The sequence below is a fragment of the Procambarus clarkii genome, chromosome 88 (genome assembly GCF_040958095.1).
Source record: "Procambarus clarkii isolate CNS0578487 chromosome 88, FALCON_Pclarkii_2.0, whole genome shotgun sequence".
Taxonomy (NCBI): Eukaryota; Metazoa; Arthropoda; class Malacostraca; order Decapoda; family Cambaridae; genus Procambarus; species Procambarus clarkii.
The window spans coordinates 16,143,875-16,167,168 of NC_091237.1; the positions used below are offsets into that span (position 1 = coordinate 16,143,875).

The 23,294-nt window shown below is 37.5% G+C and overlaps 1 protein-coding gene and 1 long non-coding RNA gene across 2 annotated transcripts in view; one reads left to right on the forward strand and one right to left on the reverse strand.

The window, feature by feature from the left end:
• Nucleotides 1–15,709, forward strand: part of LOC138359015 (uncharacterized) — a 60,599-nt gene extending 44,890 nt beyond the window's left edge. The window contains exon 3 of the long non-coding RNA XR_011225715.1: nucleotides 15,572–15,709. This is a non-coding gene — a long non-coding RNA (uncharacterized lncRNA). The remainder of the gene's footprint in view (nucleotides 1–15,571) is intronic.
• Nucleotides 15,710–16,611: 902 nt separating this feature from the next.
• LOC138359014 (nuclear receptor-binding protein homolog) overlaps nucleotides 16,612–23,294 on the reverse strand; it is a 122,681-nt gene continuing 115,998 nt past the window's right edge. The window contains 1 exon segment of the mRNA XM_069317571.1: nucleotides 16,612–17,549. Coding sequence (XP_069173672.1) covers nucleotides 17,379–17,549 — 171 coding nt within the window. The 3' untranslated portion in view covers nucleotides 16,612–17,378.

A 23,294-nucleotide genomic window follows, 5' to 3' on the forward strand; every position in this document is an offset into this window, starting at 1 on the left:
TCACTGAGGTACAGTGGTAGTGCCACACGCAGCACTATGCGCACCGGGGGGGGGGGGTGGTCACTGAGGTACAGTGGTAGTGCCACACGCAGCACTATGCGCACCGGGGGGGGGGGTGGTCACTGAGGTACAGTGGTAGTGCCACACGCAGCACTATGCGCACCGGGGGGGGGGGTGGTCACTGAGGTACAGTGGTAGTGCCACACGCAGCACTATGCGCACCGGGGGGGGGGGTGGTCACTGAGGTACAGTGGTAGTGCCACACGCAGCACTATGCGCACCGGGGGGGGGGGGTGGTCACTGAGGTACAGTGGTAGTGCCACACGCAGCACTATGCGCACCGGGGGGGGGGGTGGTCACTGAGGTACAGTGGTAGTGCCACACGCAGCACTATGCGCACCGGGGGGGGGGGTGGTCACTGAGGTACAGTGGTAGTGCCACACGCAGCACTATGCGCACCGGGGGGGGGGGTGGTCACTGAGGTACAGTGGTAGTGCCACACGCAGCACTATGCGCACCGGGGGGGGGGGGTGGTCACTGAGGTACAGTGGTAGTGCCACACGCAGCACTATGCGCACCGGGGGGGGGGGTGGTCACTGAGGTACAGTGGTAGTGCCACACGCAGCACTATGCGCACCGGGGGGGGGGGTGGTCACTGAGGTACAGTGGTAGTGCCACACGCAGCACTATGCGCACTTAACCCAACCTTCGAGTCCTCAAAACAGATCGGAAATAATGGTAATTTCCCCGAATACACTTCACTAGTTCCAGTACGGAAGACCAAGGGGAAGGGAGGGAGGGTGAGGGACGCAACAAGGGACAAAGGAAGGGGGAGACGCAACAAGGGAAGGGGGAGGACGCAACAAGGGAAGGGGGAGGACGCAACAAGGGAAGGGGGGACGCAATAAGAGGAGTGGGGGGGGGGGATCCCCCACATACAGCTCACCTTCTAGAGACGAGCCTGGAACTGTATACCAAAAGTGAGGTAAAACACACTGAAGTGATTTTTTGTCTCGTGGTCCCTTTTATACCCAGCAGCCAACCAAACTCGGCCGCTGATTGGTTGACATTCACCCTAAAACTCACCCCATTGGTTAACATTTTGCGAGTCTCAAGTGTCAATTAACAATGGCCAACAGCCACTCCTTCACTTCCCCAGACACGAACGAGTCTCTAATGAACCAGTAATGATCCCCAGCTTAAATATTTGAAGTTGTTAATTTCAAAATCTAATTCACAAAACATGTAGACCTGACCAAATGTAAACTGTGTCAACAAAATTATTCACACACTCTCCGTCACTATGTGATGGAGTGCGAAAAAGTACGTGAATTCGGAGAGAATTCTATAACAATTGTTTAAGAAATGTGTAAATATTTCATCCAAAATGATCTGCTATCAGAAATCTTAGCCAAATATCCCCAGTTTGCTAACTGTAGGTAGTAACTAAGTGACTGTAACCTATCCACCGCTGCCCACTGGATGGGGGGCGGTGTGCAGGACAAACATATCAATTGTGACACTAACTCTCCACATATGTCAGTTGCTTAATTTAGAAACTGTACTTGTGGTCGATCTCGGGGCCATTGATGATGTGACGATGTCTATTGAATTTTGTGACTAGCTCATCAAGACTGTAACTTGCTTAGCTAAATGATTTGTGGGGTTCAGTCCCTGAGCCCATTATGTGCCTCTGTAACCCTTTCCACTACCACCCACAAGATGAGTATGGGGTGCATAATAAATGAACTAAACTAACTACTCATTTTCTGGTGAGTGGTTTAGTTCTCATATCTTCAAGCCACGTTATTGCGACTCATCTTCTGCAATAGACGATTCTATTGACTGTCTATTGAAGAATAGAGATAGTAAGAACAGATAATACTTTTCCCTGATTTATCTGTTCTTAACTGTCTATACGTAGTTCTTATGGAAAATTTCCATGAGCTTCAACTTTTGTTCTGCCAGTTTTCACAGCTTTGTATTCACCTAGTTGTCCTTGCGGGGGTTCAGCTCTGGCTCTTTCGGCCCGTCTCTCAACTGTCCAATGAACTCTGTCCACACAGACACACACACACACAGGGTGTGTGTGTGTGGGGTCTGGTAGCTGAGTGGACAGCGCTCTACACTCGTGGACCTAGGGACCGGGATTCGATCCCGGCAGCTGGCTGAAAAACAAATGGGACGTTTCCTTCACCCTGATGCACCTGTTAAATAGCAGTAAATAGATACCTGAGTTAGACAGCTTCTACGGGCTGCTTCCTGGTGTGTGTGTGTGTGTACTCACCTATTTGTGCTTGAGGTGATTGAGCTTTGGTTCTTTGCTCCCGCCTGTGTGTGTGTGTGTGTGTGTGTGTGTGTGTGTGTGTGTGTGTGTGTGTGTGTGTGTGTGTGTACTCACCTAGTTGTGCTTGCTGGGGTTGAGCTTTGGCTCTTTAGTCATGCCTCTCAACTGTCAATCAACTGGTGTACAGATTCCTGAGCCTACTGGGCTCTATCATACTTATATTTGAAACTGTGTGTGGAGTCACACCACACCACACCACTGCCCAATGCATTCCATTTGTTAACTACTCTGATACTGAAAAAAAGTTCTTTCTAATATCTCTGTGGCTCATTTGGGCACTCAATTTCCACCTGTGTCCCCTAATGCGTGTGCCCTTGTGTTAAATAGCATATCCTTATCTACCCTATCAATTCCTTTGAGAATCTTGTATGTGGTGATCATATCTGTACTCCTGTCTTCCAGCGACGTGAGGTTCAACTCCCGTAGTCTCTCCTCATAGCTCATACCTCTCAGCTCGGGTACTAGTCTGGTGACAAACCTTTGAACCTTCTCCAGTTTAGTCTTATGCTTGACTAGATATGGACTCCATGCTGGAGCTGCATACTCCAGGATTGGTCTGACATGTGGTATACAAAGTTCTGAATGATTCCTACCACAAGTTTCTAGATGCCGTTCTTATGTTGGCCAGCCTGGCATATGTCGCTGATGTTATCCCCTTGATATGGGCTGCAGGGGACAGGTCTGGCGTGATATCAACCCCCAAGTCTCTCTCTGACTCTTGAAGAATTTCATCTCCCAAATGATACCTTGTATCTGATCTCCTGCTCCCTACATCTATCTTCATCCCATTACATTTGCTTGGGTTAAACTCTAACAACAATTTGTTCGACCATTCATGTGAGTGTATGCGTGTGTGCATTCACCTAGTTGTGCTTTCGGGGGTTGAGCTCTGCTCTTTCGGCCCGCCTCTCAACTGTTACTACTTTTTTTTCCACAAAAAAATATCACACACACACCAGGAATCAACCCGTGACAGCTGACTAACTCCCAGGTACCTATTTACTGATAGGTAACAGGGACATTAGGGTAAAAGAAACTCTGCCCATTGTTTCTCGCCTGCGGCCGGAATCGAACCTGGGACCACAGGATCACAGTCCAGCGTGCTGTCCGCTCAGCCACCGGCCCCGGACAGGTGTGTGTGTGTGAAAAGAAAAATAGTAGTTAGTAACAGTTGAGAGGCGGGCCGAAAGAGCAGAGCTCAACCCCCCCAAGCACATCTAGGTGAATGTACACCAGGAAGCAGCCCATAGCAGCTGTCTAACTCCCATTTACCTATTTACTGCTAGGTGAACAGATGCAACAGGGTGAAAGAAACTACCCATTTGTTATCGCCGTAACCAGGGATCGATTCCCCAGACCATAGTATTACAAGTCCCAAGCGCTGTCCACTCACCTACCAGGCCCCTAAATGTACGTGTCCAGATCAGCGTCCGTCCTTTGCCACCTGTATCTTTTTGAGTAAATGGTACACATTCTGTTCCATTTATCTCGCCCACATATTCAGCCTTCTCTACCCGATATTAAACAGGAAGAGAAATTGGGTGCTGTGTTGCCCTGAGTCGTCATGTTTCCCGGCCATTGGTCTCCTTCAACTTACCAGAGATCCCACCTGTGGTAGAAAATTATAATAAAATAATAATAAAAAAAACTTACCAGTGATGAGAGGTGTCACGCACTATTTTTTTTGGAGGGTGGGATAATAAGCACTATTTTTTTTTTTTGGAGGGGGGATAATAAGCACTTCCACTTTATCGTTTGTAATTACCCGTTTACTGTACACTACACTACACACAGAAATCACAGTAGCGTGATGCATCAAATGAACAAATCCACAAGGGCTGTGACGAGGGTTCGAACCCACGTCCGAGAGCATCCCAGACGCAGCCTTAATCAACTGTGCTACGACATGGTTAAAAGAATTGCAACCAGAAGTTCTCCTGCCCTTACTTGGACCCTGCAGCCTCTCGAGACACAAACCAGGTAAGGTAAGGTAACTATCAAAAGAAGGCACCAAACTTGGAAGGCTATGTATCACCATCAAAGTGCGAAATAATCAGAGGCCGCTAAATATCACCAAGAATGCCAATACGAGAACAAAAACGCATAAGGCGAACTATATCAAAAGTATCAGATTCACCTAGAATTCTATCGAGGGACAAGCGACCGCGAGGGACGGTCAGAAAGCAAGACACACGCTCGTCCTGAAAGTCAGGACATTCAACAATTAGATGCACAACTGTAAGAGGGACAATGCAATTTGGACAATAAGGAGCAGGGCGGCGCTCCATTAAGTGATCGTGGGTTAAGCGAGTATGGCCATTCCGCAGCCTTGCCAAAGCAGTTTCCCACCGCCGGTTACGGTGGTAGGAGGAAGGCCACGGGACAAAAACCAAGATTTTTGTTTTTTGGAGCAATTCCCCCATGCACTCAAGCTCAGTCAATAGGCCGTTCTCGGACATAGGTTTGAACCCTCGTTATGGCCCCTGTGGATTTGTCCGTTTACTGTCTTTTTATTTGTATTGTCACAACCAAAAGTATAAATATCATATTCTTGTATCCATACTTTGTCATAGTAGTTCTTTGTGCAAGTTTCAGTTAAGTCTGCAAATACTGCGCCTCATTGAGGCAGCCAATTGTTTTGGACAATATGAATAAAACCATATTTGTGTCAGTGGTAAATCTTTTCTGTGCCCTTAGTATTTGTGGTTCTGGTTCCATATAATAATCATACCAACACAAGCATAGTCGTATATTTTGAATAATACTGTAGTTACCTGAAACTGACCTGACCACCATGAAACAAGTCGGTCAGTTTATCCTCGAGACTGGATTCCAACATCACAAGTGCCAGACTCTTGGGGTATGAAGGTAACACTGATCTCAACAAACTGGAAAAGGTAAATATGGAGGTCGAGATCGGTAACAAATTCTCTAGTCAATTAAGAGTAAAGTTCACCCACGTAGGTGAACCAAGCAATATTTTGTGGCTTTATTCAAGGTACTAGGATGAAGTCTAGTATAGTACAAGATTGTGGCGTCCATTGAGTAGCAAGTAGCAAGGGGAACATACAGTTCTGTCATTTTAAGTACCGAGGAAAACGTCGATCGACAGCTGGTCAGACTGGGGATACAAGATGTTATTGCCACAAAAGTGGCAGTGGATAGAAAATTGTCAGGTAGTTAACAGCTGATGGACGAGTGTGCCAGTGTTGGATGGGAAAAGGGGTTAGGATCAGAGTCCAAGGCAGCAACAATTGTAAGACTGCAGGGAAGCTCCACCTGATGTAAAGGATCTTTCAGTGGGGCAGGATTCATGAGCTTGGTTATCTGCACTAGTCTCAGAGGGATAAAAGTGTAGCAAGCATATTTTAAGAGGGAGAAAGGTGTGTGAAGTATCAATATAAGCATCACACACACAAAAAAAAATTCGTATCTCAGGTCCATGGGATACCATCTACCAGGGCAGTGAGGGGTGACTAAACATGAACCGACAGGATACTTTATCCCTCAACAAAAGTTTCAGATTTTGAATTAAAAGGAACCATCTGGCATAGATGCCAATCCACCCACATAAGGCATTTCTTGGGTTTCTTGAATTTTATGACCCAAATGGAAAGCCTGGGCAAGCTGTTATACACTGTTCTAGCAGGCAAGAGGAGAAAGTGGGACACACCCTCTGGTGCCCAGAAATATGTCCCCCTTACTGCATCAAGGTGGCTTCAATGAAAGGGCATAATTTATTTTTTGTACATATTAGAATTAAACAGGAATTCATGAATGAAACACTAATTTTATCATATATCTAATTTCATTTTGAGAGCTGTGTTTTTACAAATCTGCAGCAGGGAACATATAATTGTAATGAAGTACAGGCCAAGGCTGGAACAAAACCTTTAGCTGCAAAGCACATTTCATGATCTAGTGCTGAACCCTTTAAGGACTGCCACCAGTTACTTTGTTACATATCATTTATTAGGACAAGATGTTTTGGCCATCAAAATCCACACACACACATCAGCATTTTGAAATGTCTACTGTTTATTAAGCTTTCCTTTACCATGCAATTCTTTTAAGTAATTATCTTTGTTTTTTTTAGATGCTAAACAAGTGTAAAAATTGTGCTGTTAATCTCGGCATGGTATCACTGTTATTTGTTACAAGTGATGGCATTTCTATCTATGACCTCATTGACAATCATCACTATGGATAGAAACCTGTGGTGCAGTGAGATGGTAATCCAGAAATTGGTACGACTGTGTGAGGCCCACACTGAGATCAGTTGTGACACAAAACACAGGAAGATGTGTGAGTGAACATGCACTAACTAGATCACTGTTCTCCAGTCATGCTAATGTTCACCCACCATATGGAATTCTAGTCAGAATTGGAATGTAACGAGAGCTTTCAGAGCAAGGTAAGCTAACCACCACTAACAACACACATTATGATCATGGCTGTTCATGGTATTATAGCCTACCAGTTGAGTAATCCACCCTGTGTGGTCAGTCAAGCTGGTGTGGACCACTCACATTTTAAGAATGAAAATACACTCAGCTTTTGTATTTACCTAAAAAAAAATTATATATTATATATATACCGTATATAGATAATACCTTTTAATTATCCTTACAAATGCATAAAAATTTTATATTTTTCACTGTAAAAATATGCTGACCCTGTGAGAACTTTTGTAGTATCCACTTCAGTAAGTATAATGCATTTATTTCTAAAAGAAAAGCAACTATAGTGACAGTGAACAATATTGCCGGCATAACCAGTTCTGAAAGAGAAACTGGAATGATGGTGTGCATAGCTGTAACATGATAATGAGCTTGCAAAGTGACACCAGTGGGAAGCACGGACCATCGAGAGTCTAAGAGACAAGGTCTTGCCTGATAATGTGCATAATTAGGCTTGAATGTCATATGAGTTACACAGAAGTTACCTTTATCAGATACCCTCTGCACTATGTAGCCAAAATAAGCTTTTCACAGAAAAGCTAAAGGGATAGCCAAAGCCTACATGTGACAGGTAAGAGTGACCTGCTGCTGCTGCTGCGCAAAGTGAAAGAAGCATTTCCTGCCTACACTAACCCTCTCTGGCCAACACATCTTCCTCACCATTAATGGGAAATACAACATTGAGCAAAAATGATCAAGGCAAAATGCAAGAATTCAACAAAGTTCCAACATTATGCCTAGATATTACGTGTACTGTATGTATGAATGTATATTATATTATACACATACAATATAATATACACTATATGTATTGTAATTAATGCAAATCCCCTGCAAGAGTTGTGAAAAAGTGTAAATTGGAAATACTGGCAAGGATTTAGATAAAATGATCACACAAAACTAAATCTAGCATTCAAACAGGTCAGCTATCCAAGACACTGTACATACACATGAGCAATTACTGTATTGTATCCCAAATGATTCAAAAAATAAACTTGTGCAAATCACTTATAGAAGGAAAAATAATTTAATAAAACGTAAAATAATTTAATAAAGAAAAAATTGCAAGATTCTGGATAATTAATAATAATTCTGGATAACTTTGATTCATTTGCTATAAAAATCACAAGAATGGTACAAATAGTGAATTAACTGACTTGAATCAGTGAGTAATCAAATAACAAAAAGTGTATAATTTAGGCCTGTTCTTTCCGAGGAACAAAATTTAAAATAACACGATCAATTTAATTTTGCCAATGCTCCAAGATGACCAACTTGTCAAACTTCAGTTTATGATATAATTTAAGAATTTTGTCAGCAATTTTCATGTTTAAATGACACATTTTAGTTTATATTTAACACAAGTTTTATATCAACTGAATATTGGGTTTGCTATTGTGCACAAAATAATCTTATAATTGCACTAATTGTGCTCCTCCTGTAAGGTCAGCTACTGGCATGTCATAACTTCTTGCACCATTAGCTTAAAACTTTACTCAGACAATCGGTTTGTTGTACATGTCCTTCAATAAATATCTAACCTTCACCTGATTTGCATTTTAGAAAAATTTATACAAATGACTGAATTGAGTATTAAAAAAAATGATTGCAAAATGAGAAGTGCTATACTTAGGATTTAGTGCCATTTTTATCTGATGAACAAGATCTCAAAAGATACTTCATTGATTACATTGTCTGTGCTCCAGGAAAGCCAACTCAAGACTTCAGTTCATTTTATTTCTGTATATATTTTGATAATTTTAGTCTATTTATATATACTGTATATATATATATATATATATATATATATATATATATATATATATATATATATATATATATATATATATACACTGTATATATAAATAAAAATGTAAGAAAGCTGCATGATCTATGGCTTGCACAGCCATAGATCACTAAGAACTATTTGACCCAGCCAGGACTCGAACCCATGCTGTCCACGATCACCCCTAAACGTACACAGTACCGTGACCAAAGGCGATCATTGATGCAGTGGTCATGGTACCGTGTACATTTAGGGGTGAACCTGGACGGCATGGGTTCAAATCCTGGCCGGGTCAAATAGTTCTTAATGATACTATGTATGTATATGTATGTGTGTATATATCTGTGTGTATATATCTGTGTGTATATATATATATATATATATATATATATATATATATATATATATATATATATATATATATATATATATATATATATATATATATATATATATATATATATATATATATATACACTGTATTTTTTCTTGTGCAGAATTTCAATTTCATTCTTGGTCACAATTTGTGCAATTTGTTATCCATTTATTGTAGTAGAGTAAGTAATTGTGTTAGTCTGGTGTTATGTCACATGTGCTGATGTGACTTTTACACCCGTATTTCACAGTAATAAACTTAATCCAATAAATTTGTTTGATGTCTGTGTCAACCCATTTTCAGCAGACCTTCACCTATGCATTTGTGTTTAGTAAGAAATGACATTGACTAATTTTGTAAAAAGTAATTCTCATATTCAGAGCTTCCTTGAGTGAAACCATCATAATGGCCATATGAGATATGGACCCAAGAAACACCTTGCGAATTTCTAACTTGACAGTCTGGAAAACATTCTACTGTAATGGGATTAAAGCACACTAACATCTCATCAGAACGATAGCTTGAGTGATAATTGTAAAGGTTTACTTGTATTAAAAAATGGAGTAGAGATTTTGATTACTAATTGCAAGGAAAGAAAGACTTTTAAACTACTGTATAATGATCCACTCATGACGATGTTCCTAACCCTGTAAATTTCTACGCAATATAATCGGAACATTGTTATTGTTACATCTTCGGCCTTGAGGAGGATAACATAAACATGGCAGATTTAAGAGTAGAAGCATCTGCACCATCTGGGAATCAGTAAGCACCAAGAGGCAACATGGGCAATTGTTCATTACCCCTCATTCAATACACTAGTAGACAGAAAGCCATACCTGGGAAAGACCTGGTCCTAACCCAAGGGGCTTTCTTGGGAAAGCTTTGACCAAAGTAGGTTCAAAACAGGGAGCTTCCTAACCTATGAAAGCCACCCCAAAATGTTAAGCCCTAACTTGGGAAAGCCTTGGCTTCACAGCACAATGTCTCATTTAGTTCTTAACAGCCATATACACATTCTGCATACTGCCCTGAAAAATTTACCCCACATAAAAGAACTAACAGGACAAGTACAATTGAGAAATAAATGTTTTAATAATGTTAACCAAGGATTAGAAAAATTAGCAACCATGGGCAATCAATGCACAGAAATGCAGAATCTGTATTTAGGAACCACTGTGGATACTCTGAGTACATTAGATAACTGAAAGAATTGCTAAATCAACAAAAAGCATCAAAGAAATTGTGAAATATACAACCACAGGAAACCCTAATTGTTTGGCCTATTAAATAAGTAAAATCACACACGTGCACACAGATTCAAGGCAAGGAAACAAAGGTGTTGAAAAATTAGAATGTTTTGCCAAGTGGTAGATGGTTGAAACAAGTTAGAAGTAAATGGATGCCAAAACCATCAGTAGTTTCAAAGTGTCACGTGACAAAGAGTACTGGGAAGACGGGACACCACAAGCGTAGCTCTCATCCTGTACCTACACTTAATTACACACACACATGCTCTTGCACATATGCTCACATGCATGCATGCACACACACACACACACACACACACGCCCCTTGCTTGTACAACTATCACTTTGTGCCTGGCACCAGTCTGCTGTACTGGAACAACATGGCAGCTCTGCCCAACAACTTGTATTAAATTCAAACAACAACTGAAAATGTAAGGTTACTGAACTTGTATAAACCAGGTTTAAGAATTAAATACTTCCACATTGAATGTAGAAAATAACTAATAAATGACAGTTTACAGCTTATATTCTTCATTTGGCTAAAACTGGAATTTTGATTACTGAACCAAAATGGTAAATTAACTTTTTTTTGGCTTGTTTACCAAGTATAAAACAAGGATATAACAAAAAAAAAATCATATACAGTACCTGTATATCCAAAATAATTGTTTTCTGCAAGAATAGCACAATATTGAAAGGAATTACTGCTCTAAGCCATTTGACCAGTATACAATTCTCTACATACAAATACTAAATGAATACTAAACTTCAAGTAGTATATCTAAAAATACTGTACTTGTCTAATAAACAAATTTGTCAACAGAAAACAAATATAATGCAAATAAGTAAGAACATTATTCAAATTAAAAGTGACCGAAGGTTAAACCCATATTGGAGTATCAATTATACTCCTCAAAGTCTTAATCTGCATTTTCTATTAGACCTAGATCTAACATTGGCTATCTAGCTCATAAATAATAATAATAATAATAATAATAATAATAATAATAATAATAATAATAATAATAATAATTTGCCAAAATAAAAATGATGTGATTATATAGAAACTTAGAAATCGATAGTAATTATTCAGAGGTGTGTATATATATATATATATATATATATATATATACATACTGTATACAGATGAACTAGAATATTGTAGAAATGTGAGGGTATAATGTCTAGTAATATATAGGCATAATTTCTAGTTATATACAATTTTTCAGTCAATGTCTGCTTGGTTGACTACAGGTGGTGATAATGCATTAGAAAATAGGAAATTAACTTTATATGACACCTATACATGATATAAAAGTAAATAAAAGCGACTAAAATATAGGGTTTGGTTTTGGATGGATTTGAAAAAAGATTAAAGAATAATTACTATAGAGATGAAACCTTTTGCAATGGCCAAATTAAATAAGTCATTAAATCTTGCATGGCATGTGTGTACCTCTGAATATCACGTTATGGTAATACATTTCAAACACAGGCATCACTAAATATGTCAGTGTCAAGTACTGTACATATTAAACTATAATGTTATACTGTAAATATTTTAAATTTACTAGTATTTTAGTGAAAATATGACACTTTTACAAAAAATTTTAATTTAAATTACCCTCCCCCCCCCAAAAAATGCAAGATGAAAAGAAAAATTATACGAATACTGTCCATTTAACAAAAATACCAAAACCAAATTAGGCACGTTGGAATTAATGATCAGTCGAGTAATTTTGATGTGCAAGAGTATAAAACAGTATAGTATTATTAATATTTTGACAAATTACTGGTATACACTTTCTAAAATATATTTCATATTTCTGTCATATAATGGCTTTCTAGCTAGGTTGCAGGGTATCCTAATGTTTACCTCATATCAAGTAATTATCATAAGAAAGCACTTGCCCAGTATGGCTATATAACACTGTAAAGCACAAATTCCAGTGTGCTTGGCACCATTTGTCAACTATATACCACACTTGAAATCAAACCCGATTGTGTAACTACCTTTATGTACTGCAAGCTATCTCTTGTGACTAACTTTAGGTGATGAAAGCCTTGGCTAATACTTCTCTTCACTTGCTCATACCTCGATGCTACAACAGTTAATACTGTATTGAATTCTTGAATTGGTGTCCCAGTCTCCATTAATTTTATAATTATAATTACAGCCACGGACTCGATGGTATATGAAGGACAAAGCCCTTGATTTTAGTTGCATGTTTTACCATCTATTAATGTTGACTATTTTATACTGTCTCCCATCTCTTACTGTTAATATTTAACTTCTGAATTAATACACAGTATTATTACAGTATAATCCTATACAATAGCACTTCCATGTAATCATACACAACCATGTTTCTATGCTCAAACATGAAACAAGGGTCATGGTTTATCAGCTTATGTTGTTGCTACTGTAGTATAATCCAAACCTCCGTCCACTTTCACAACTAAGGGCAACAACTTTCAACATACATTATAATGTAAAATCTCAACTTAAGAATATTAGTTCTAGAGTTATAAACTCGGTCCACTATTATTTGGTTACTATGTCCCCCGCTCTTTATAGAAGTGTAAATAAACAAGATACACTGAAAGCCACATGCAAGGCCTTCTACTATAGTATCAATCAAAATAATAATGCATTAACATAAGAGATCCAATGTTATTATCTGTTTTAGTTACAATGAACATATTAGTTACAATGAGCATATAAGTAAAGCTACATAAATAATAATGATATAACATGAGAGGCCTAATCAATTTCTAACTTACTTTTGTGAATAAAACACAAGAATCATTATACCAAGAAACTAAAAAATAACAATGCCAAAATTCAGCAAATATAAATTATAATGCTGATTATGAAAATATCATAACTGGTAAAAAGTTCTTAACTAATCAATTCATTTTTCCTTTACTTTAGAAAAAAATAATTAATTGGTGTTAAAATATCGAGTAATAAATTGGGTCAAGAAATAAGAATAAATTGCTTTACTAATGTCTGTCCTCTCTACATTAAAAAAATCTGAATCTTACCTTTTCTCTTCATATTATCAATCCCAAATTTACAAGACATTGCTTATAGAGCTTTAACAGTCCTCGAGAACTCGCTCCATTTGCTCCAATGTCTCCTCAACCAAGAAATTAAAGAAAAAAATGAATTGCTATTATATAAGTGTAATAAATGTTTCCTTACATAGCCATCTGCAAATTGTGCGCCTGTATAATGTTGATTGCCATCACATTCATATTTCTCATCATTCACACATTTTTCATCACTCCATTATTTCTCATATCACATCCATAAATGCTCATGCATTGTGAAGACAAGCTGTTGAAAACTTAACTAATTTCAGGAATGACAGCTCATCTTCAATTGTTGAATGCCAGTTACATTGTAATATATTACCATCAGTTATGTTCAAATGGCACTGGAAAAATATCTTACTAACAAATATTATGTATAAACCACAAACAAATCTCCTAGGCACATCCAGTACTTCAGTCATAACCACAATCTGCTTAATAAAGGAGCAAAACATGAAGTACTCTATTATCTGTAAAATGAAAGATGAATCAATTGCATAAAATTTTCATCATATACCCATTAAACTTGAAATTAATTTTATCACCCATTTTTCAGTGTCAAAGTAACTTCTGCCCACTAGGCATTTATTGGTGAATAAGAAAACAAATCTATAAAACTGTTAATGAAGTGTTAAGAAAATTAAAATTAAATTAATACCATTATGAACTTTCACCGCACGTGTAACCTTTCCAGCCAATAAATCTAAAAATATGATGATTCCTCCTTATACATGTTACCACCTGCTGTCAACATCCTTTTCTTACAAATGCTTTCATAAAAAATATTTCTGCTTTCAATACATATACAATACTTGAAAATGAATAACTATGAATATCATATTACAATGAACTCTCCCAATATGCAACCAGCAACATACTGCAACTTTTCAAAATACAAAGAACTTAAAGTACTGTAACAGTAATTGTTACAAGGTGTCTAGCAGTAACTATCTTTATATAAAAACACAATTTATGTAAGGGCTGTATGATGATTTATAGCAAAAACACTATACCCAAATACACAACAATTAAACTTTACAATCAAAATACATTTGACCAACCTGCTGACCAAAACACACATTTCACAAAATTAATCAGGCCTTTTAATGCGTCTCAAGTTATTGGCTTTGAAGAACATGACAGAGTTGTGTGCAAATGTGGCCAAACAACAATCTCCACATCAGCAAAGCATTATTTAAACTTCCTTTATACAGTAATTTTAATTAAATTATTACCTGAAAGTTAAAGGTAATTTTTAAATTCATATATAAGAGTTAATTCCAAATCAAACTTTAAATTAACTTAAAATTTCATAACCACTGCATGATATAATGTTTGAAAATAACTTTGCCAAGTTTTTTGTATATATATATATATATATATATATATATATATATATATATATATATATATATATATATATATATATATATATATATATATATATATATATAATATATATATATAATATATATATATAATATATATATATAATATATATATATAATATATATATAATATATATATAATATATATATAATATATATATAATATATATATAATATATATATAATATATATAATATATATATAATATATATATAATATATATATAATATATATATAATATATATATAATATATATACACACACACACACACACACACGTCATTAAATTTGTTACAATGTTTTCCATCTTCACTAATTCAACATTGCAAATAGAGGACATACCTGGAACACCTTGTGATGCTGTGTGTGGCTCACAACAAACACAACCTTGCTCACCAGCAGACACCACCAGTAATCAATAGTAAAGCCATTCATGTACTGTCTGACATTTTTATTTTCAACTTAAAAAATTATCTGAATGAAATAATTAAATTACTAGTAGTAAGCAATTTAGGCATTAATAAACATTTTATAAATAATACCCTAATTAAACATAAGGTTTTATACAAATACAAAGACAATTTTTACATACAAGAATGCTTAACAAAATTTATTGCATTACAAATCTAGTTATACTATGTAACCTTTGTTATTTTCATGTAATGTACGATCATTACAAATAAATTTTATTTCAAAAGAAATAGGATTTACATTTCTGGACGAGTCCAGCCAACATGTCTTCCATAATGAAAATATGAAAGGTAAATTACCATTAAAATACTGCACTAAAGATGAATCTCAGCTCCTGAGCTATTATAGCAGCTTACCTCTCCATAAACCAAATTCATTTTCTTTTACTTTTCAGAATAAGATGTGGATATCAGGTCACCCTCTGAAACAAGCTGCGTGCAAAATGAATTTTAACTTGGCAGTACAAATCACTCTTAAAAAGCTTGAGTAGAGATTGACTAAAACTAGTCAAGAGGTAAAGGGAGTAAATTCTTCAGCTACTATCATGGTATAATTACATTCAGACACAGTGGAAAATTTATCTTGCACTCATTGGTATAACTACAACGGATAGTTTATCTCTCACTCACTGGACCCTAGTGTAGAAAAAGTACCATATATAGTCAGTTATACCTAATGTGATTTATATTAATCCTTGAAATACTCTAATAAAAATAGCATCTTGCTGACACGTTTTTATATATTCCACAACATACAATGAAGGAGCTTAATCCCATGTTTTACAAGCACATACCATCTTGCATGCCAATAAATACTTAGGTGCAATTTCCATCTGTCACACTACTGTTGCAGTCTGAACTTACACTGCTCAAAGCATATTGACAACATTAATTTCAATGTGAAAATTAATCTATTACAATTTTCTGGTAAACAATGGGCACCACACTACAGAGCACACACACACTACAATGGCAACACAAGAAAAACCTCCTTTTAAGCTCAGAGTCAGACAAAATTGGCAGGCAGTTACATATTTTTATATACAAAAAAGATACTGCATATATGATACATAATGAGCCAATAACAGTTTTTTTAAGGCCCCAGACTAGGCTGACCCTTTTTCTCCAAGAGGTGCCACCTTACAAAAGTAGAAAACTGTGTAAAGCATAATTTAACTGAAAGAAAAAGAAATCAGTGTCAGCATTGGAACACAATTAATAGAGTTGCTGGTAAAGAAAATTTCAGATCCTTGCAATCCATTTACAGGCACATTACTGAACAAGAATAACAACACTACCATACATTCTTGCAAGCACGGATGTGTTAACCACAAGAGGAGCAGACAGACAAGCATTTTACAAGACTTTAGTCCGTTACTTGCTTTACTGATATGTCCCTTCAGAAAAATAGGCTTTCAAATACAAAAATTAAGAGAACACTTATAACATTTAATTCATCAAGAAAATAATAATATATTTTACCGATTATTTCGTGACAATCACCTGTCCTTGACATATCCAAGGAGAAGTTTTGGGAGGGTAATTTCTATTTGAAAACAGAAAACCAAATAATTAAGTTGTCATTACTGTAATAATATGCAAATATCCCCAGTGATATTCCAGTCTCTCATACATTCACTATTGTGGCCGTCGCCCTCCCAGAAGCTACATATACAATTCTGTGGTAAACTATCTATGTTCCTATTTGGCTTTAAGCATGGAGCAGGTAAGGAATATGGGGAAGAACCTTATATGTTAGTAATCACTTCTGAGGGGGGGATCCAAAACACATGTCATATCACAATACTAGGGAGGTCACTTGTAATTGTACCTAAACAATAATGATAACAATAATAATAATAATAATAATAATAATAATAATAATAATAATAATAATAATAATAAAAAATCTTGTATAAAATTAAGATTCCCAGCACACTAACTCCCAAATGCACATACATGTCCAAATGCTTCCTAATCACAAATTATCATAATGTTGAGTTACTGAGCAAGTTCATACATAACACAAGATCATTTGGTCTGGTAGTTGTTCCACCTTCCATAAATGCACATAAAAAAAAAGTTTCCTCCATCTAGTTCCAAGAGGAAAACCTCTTAATAAGCTTTCCATCTAGTAAAAAACTGTGTGGTGTGTGTAATATTGTGAGGCTGTGCTTGAGGGTGCAAGGAGGATCATGGGTGTTATCTGGTTGCTGTGGTGATGGTTTGGGGATGCATCACACTTAAGCCGTCTTCATTCTGTAGAGGATTTCCTAGACTACCATTCCGGCCTGTTGACATTGCCATTGATGATCCATTCCGCACTCGCGTTAAATGGTCTTCTATTAAACTAGTTATTTCATCTTTGTCCATCTGAAAGAGAATAACACAATTCATTTAGGTACAATTAATTTTAAAAAATTAAACAGTAGTCTTTATGTGATTTCAGACTATTTCAGGCAACTATCACATAATACAGTCAATCCTCATTTATGCACTCATTTATTATGATGGTAGCACCTGTGATGAATTTGCCTGGTAAAACTGAGAGGGCTTTGCTAGAAATATGGCATTGAAATAATTGAGATGCTCCTTTCTAAGAAGCCTCTCATCAGTTGCTCTATTTTTTGAGCCTGGCCCCAGGCTGGACTCTGGGAGTAGAACTTCAAAAAATCTCTACAGGTAAGTCCCTGCATTCTCAAGCACACTAGAGTGTCCTGGTCATTGAGGAAAAGGGGGAGGGGGGGTTGCCTGTGCCTCGAGCTATGTAGTAGAGATCTAGTTGCCATCTGGTACCTGCTGGATAACTTCCAATTCTTTCCAGTAGTTTTTAAGACTGGTAATTGAAAATCTTTTGTAGCTACTTATCACTTGTAGTACATCAGAGCCTTCAACACTGGGGAAATGTTGAAAGACTAACTGTTATGTACAAGATCAATGTTCTCAATGTTTCCTAACTGGTTCAATTTTGTGAACCACCAGAGGTTAGTAACAGTTCCACAAGGAAATTAGCCAACAATACCTCATAATAGTTTTGCTATCCTCAAGAGTACCACGTCATCAGCGATCATTCAAGTCTGTGCTAACTCGCATTTGGAATATGTTCGCTCAACATGTAGAAGCGTGCGCGCGCGCGTGTGTGGTGTGTGTGTGTAATTACCTAAGTGTAATTACCTAAGTGTAGTTACAGGATGAGAGCTACGCTCGTGGTGTCCCGTCTTCCCAGCACTCTTTGTCATATAACGCTTTGAAACTACTGACGGTCTTGGCCTCCACCACCTTCTCACTTAACTTGTTCCAACCGTCTACCACTCTATTTGCGAAGGTGAATTTTCTTATATTTCTTCGGCATCTGTGTTTAGCTAGTTTAAATCTATGGCCTCTTGTTTCTTGAAGTTCCAGGTCTCAGGAAGTCTTCCCTGTCGATTTTATCAATTCCTGTTACTATTTTGTACGTAGTGATCATATCACCTCTTTTTCTTCTGTCTTCTAGTTTTGGCATATTTAATGCTTCTAACCTCTCCTCGTAGCTCTTGCCCTTCAGTTTCTGGGAGCCACTTAGTAGCATGTCTTTGCACCTTTTCCAGTTTGTTGATGTGCTTCTTAAGATATGGGCACCACACAACAGCTGCATATTCTAGCTTTGGCCTAACAAAAGTCATGAACAATTTCTTTAGTATATCGCCATCCATGTATTTAAATGCAATTCTGAAGTTAGAAAGCATTGCATAGGCTCCTTGCACAATATTCTTAATGTGGTCCTCAGGTGATAGTTTTCTATCTAGAACCACTCCTAGATCTCTTTCTTTATCAGAATTCTTTAAAGATTTCTCACATAATATATAGGTTGTGTGGGGTCTATGTTCTCCTATTCCACATTCCATAACATGACATTTATTAACATTAAATTCCATTTGCCAAGTGGTGCTCCATATACTTATTTTGTCCAGGTCTTCTTGAAGGGCATGACAATCATCTAAATTTCTTATCCTTCCTATTATCTTAGCATCATCAGCAAACATGTTCATATAATTCTGTATACCAACTGGTAGATCATTTATGTACACAATAAACATCACTGGTGCAAGAACTGAACCCTGTGGTACTCCACTTGTGACATTTCTCCATTCCGATACATTGCCTCTGATTACTGCCCTCATTTTTCTATCAGTCAGAAAATTTTTCATCCATGATAGAAGCTTACCTGTCACCCCTCCAATATTTTCCAGTTTCCAGAACAACCCTCTTATGTGGAACTCTGTCGAAAGCCTTTTTTATGGTCCAGATAGATGCAGTCAACCCAGCCATCTCTTTCCTGTAATATCTCTGTGGCCCGATCATAGAAACTGAGTAAATTCGATACACAGGATCTTCCTGATCGAAAACCATACTGTCTGTCTGATATTATATCATTTCTCTCCAGGTGTTCTACCCATTTAGTTTGATTAGCTTTTCCAATACTTTTCACTATTACACTTGTCAATGATACAGGTCTATAATTGAGGGGTCTTCCCTGCTGCCACTTTTGTAGATTGGAACTATGTTAGCCTGTTTCCACACGTCTGCTACGATTCCTGTACACAGGGATGCCTGAAAGATCAGGTGAAGTGGAATGCTGAGCTCAGATGCACATTCTCTCAGAACCCATGGTGAAACGCCATCTGGGCCAGCTGCTTTGTTCCTCCCGAGCTCCTTTAGCATATTTTCCACTTCATCTCTAGACACCTCTATCCGCTCTATGTTGTTCTCTGGAATTCTTATTGTGTCTGGTTCTCTGAAGATTTCATTTTGTACAACACACTTTGGAACTTTTCATTTAATGTTTCACACATTTCCTTTTCATCTTCCGTGAATCTATTTCCCATTTTCAACCTCTGGATATTATCCTTTACCTGCAATTTGTTGTTTATGAATTTGTAGAATAGGCCCGGTTCTGTTTTACATTTGTCCGCAATCCCTTTTTCAAAATTCTTTCTGCTCTCTCCTCACTGCTGTATAATTGTTTCTCGCATCTTTGTATCGCTCGGTATGTTTGGGGGTTCGGCCTCTTCCTATACTGATTCCATTTTTGTGTCTTTCGGTCTCTAGCCCTCTCGCAATTTCTATTGAACCAATCCTGTTTCCTAGTTCTGCATCTCTGTTTTGGTATAAATTTTTTGTGCCTTTATCATATATTTCACAAAACTTGCCATACATCTCATTCACTTCCTTGCCTAGCATCAAGTCTGTCCAATTATACTCACTAAAAAAATTTCTAAGGTCACCATAATGTCCTCTCCTGAAGTCTGGTTTTTCAACTGCTTCAACCTCCTTATTTTCTTCCAGCTTATAACGCATTGCATACTTTATTCCCAAAAAGACATGGTCACTTTTACCCAAGGGAGGAAGGTACTGAATGTCAAATATCTCTTCCTCCTTCCTGGTAAATATCAAATCTAGCATGGAGGGAACGTCCCCTTCCCTCATCCTCGTAGCTTGTTTAACATGTTGATACAAGAATGTTTCCAGGATGAGGTCTACAAATTTACAGGTCCAAAAATCTTCTGTTTTAGCTTCATATGCTTCCCAGTCTATGGATTTCAAGTTGAAGTCACCGACTATCAACAGTCGTGATCTATCGTTATCCGCTCTCGCTATAATCTCTCTCATTATTGTTATAAGACCTTCACGTTTACTATCTAGCTCCTCCTTTGACCATGTGCTGCTTGGCGGTGGACTATATGCATTTATCATCATTAGTTTATCATCCTCATAGCAGATCTCTAGTGCTATTATGTCAACTTCTTGTGGATTGGCAGTCATTATTTCCTTCACCTTTAGGGGTTCTTTTACCAGCACAGCAACGCCACCGCCTTTCCTAATTTTTCTGTCCCGTCTCCAAATTGAGTAGCCCCTTGGGAATATGACCTCATTTAAAATTACATCTTCAAGTTTTGTCTCCGTGAGTGCAACAATGTCTGGTGTCTGCAGCTGTATTACATCACTTAACTCCAGTATCTTCGATCTCACTCCATCTATGTTGGTGTATGCAATCTTCAGGAACTTGTTCCCCCTCTCCTTATTCTTCACTCCCCCTCTCTCTATTGATTTTGTTGGTTTGCCTTTATGTACCACTTTACTGGTTTGCCTACCCCTATCACTTTGTAGAAAAAAGAATTTATTTCTTCTTCATTCCTGCTCTCATTTAAATGTTTTGCCTCGGCGAGGTTCAGTTTCAGCTTCTCTCTATCTTCTTTTGAAAGATCTCGTCTTAACGACCACCCTTTCCCATCCTCATCCCTTTGCAATTTTCTAGCATTCCTTAGTACTTCTTCCATCTGTTTGGCACCGTTTAGGGTGATCCTCAAAGGTCGATCTTTCCCTTTTACATATCTGCCTATTCTCCTGTAGTCGCACACATTCTCTCTGTTTGTAAGACCTTCCACGAGGCCAACAATTTTATCTACTACTTTAGCTTCTTCTACAGCTCTTTCTGACCTAGATGTTATCGCCTTTTCTTTGCAGCCAAAAATGATCAGGGACTTACTCCGATCAACTGTGTTTTGCACCAACTTCGGGTTAGATGCCAATTCTTTCCTCACTTCCAGCCTAATGTTTGTTTTATCTTGGTTGCTGCAGTGTTTGACTTCCTTTACTGCTTCTTCTATTTTTTCCTTCTCCTTGGCCACTTGTGCATAAGTGAGTTGCATATCTTTCTTGCACTGTTCTATTCCCTGTGTAACTTCCTCCATCTGTGCTGACAAAAGCTGTTTCTCCTGTTGAATTTCCTTGCCTAACCTATTGTAGTCATTTATGTTTAAATTTACTTTAACTTCTTCCAAAGCTATTTTTAAGAGTTTATTTTCTTCTTCCATGGCTTTGCAATTGTTTCCAATTGATTCTTATCCTTGCGCAAGTCTTTCACTAAACCCTCAAGACATAAAACTTTGCTATTCAAATGGTCATTACTTTCTTTCAATTTACTAATTATTTCTACATGAGAGTTCACTATAGTATCTAAATTTACCAACTTGTTATGTAGACTACTAATATCAATGCTTTCTTCATTGAATCCCTCAAAATCAAGCTCTGTTTTGTTTTTCCCCTTGCCAGTGGCCATCTTGAATGTTCTTCTCTGCACTGTAAACACTAGGGCAACTTTTTCTCATCCGATTTTTCACTTCCCTTGGCACTTTCCTGTTATCCTCACCTATTTTTCAAGAGCACTATACCTTTATGTTCTCTGGGACACCACTCACTACCATCAACCTGTACTACAATACTTAGGATTGTTGAAATATGCTGGAGCTCCTCTGCTGCAAGTGTTGACCCTAGGGGTGTCACCTTTGAATCCTTTTCACCTTTTGTGTGTGTGTGTGGTGTGTGTGTGTGTGTGTGTGTGTGTGTGTGTGTGTGTGGTGTGTGTGTGTGTGTACATGTGTGTATTATACATATATATATATGTACATATATGTACATATATATACATATATATACATATATATATATGTATGTATGTGGACCCTTGGTTTAGGAATTTAATTCAATCCTACGAGACAATTCATACACCGAAACAAATTTTTCCATAAGAAATAATGTAAATTGAATTAATCCATTTCACACACCCAAAATATTAACTTAAAAACACATTTTATATAAAATACTACTCATAGTTTTTACTATACAGGTAACTTACCTTAATTGAGGACTCGTGTTGGCGTGTGGAAGACTGTGATGGGGGGGGGGGGAGGAGGAGGAGAGGTGTTAGGATTTGGAAGGGGGCAGTCCCCTTCCATTACAGTAACATCAGACACTGATGTCATTTCTGGGGTTCTCTCGTTCTCTCTCTCCTACGTTTTGCAGGTATACCACTAGGACCTGGTTGTGGCTCACTGCTTGCTTGTCTTACTAAGACTATCTAAAGACATTTGTTTTTCACTATGTTTTAACACTTGTCTGGAGGCGAGACATCATTTTGTCATTAAAAAGGTTAATGCAACGGCCTCCTACAGCTTTATCTGGAGAGCTTTTTCGCAAAACTTTGGCAGTACTTCCCATAATGCACACATTTTCTTAATGTGGAAGGGACATCCTCTACTGCCTCTACTCAACTCTTTTCTTTGGTTGAACTTTACCACT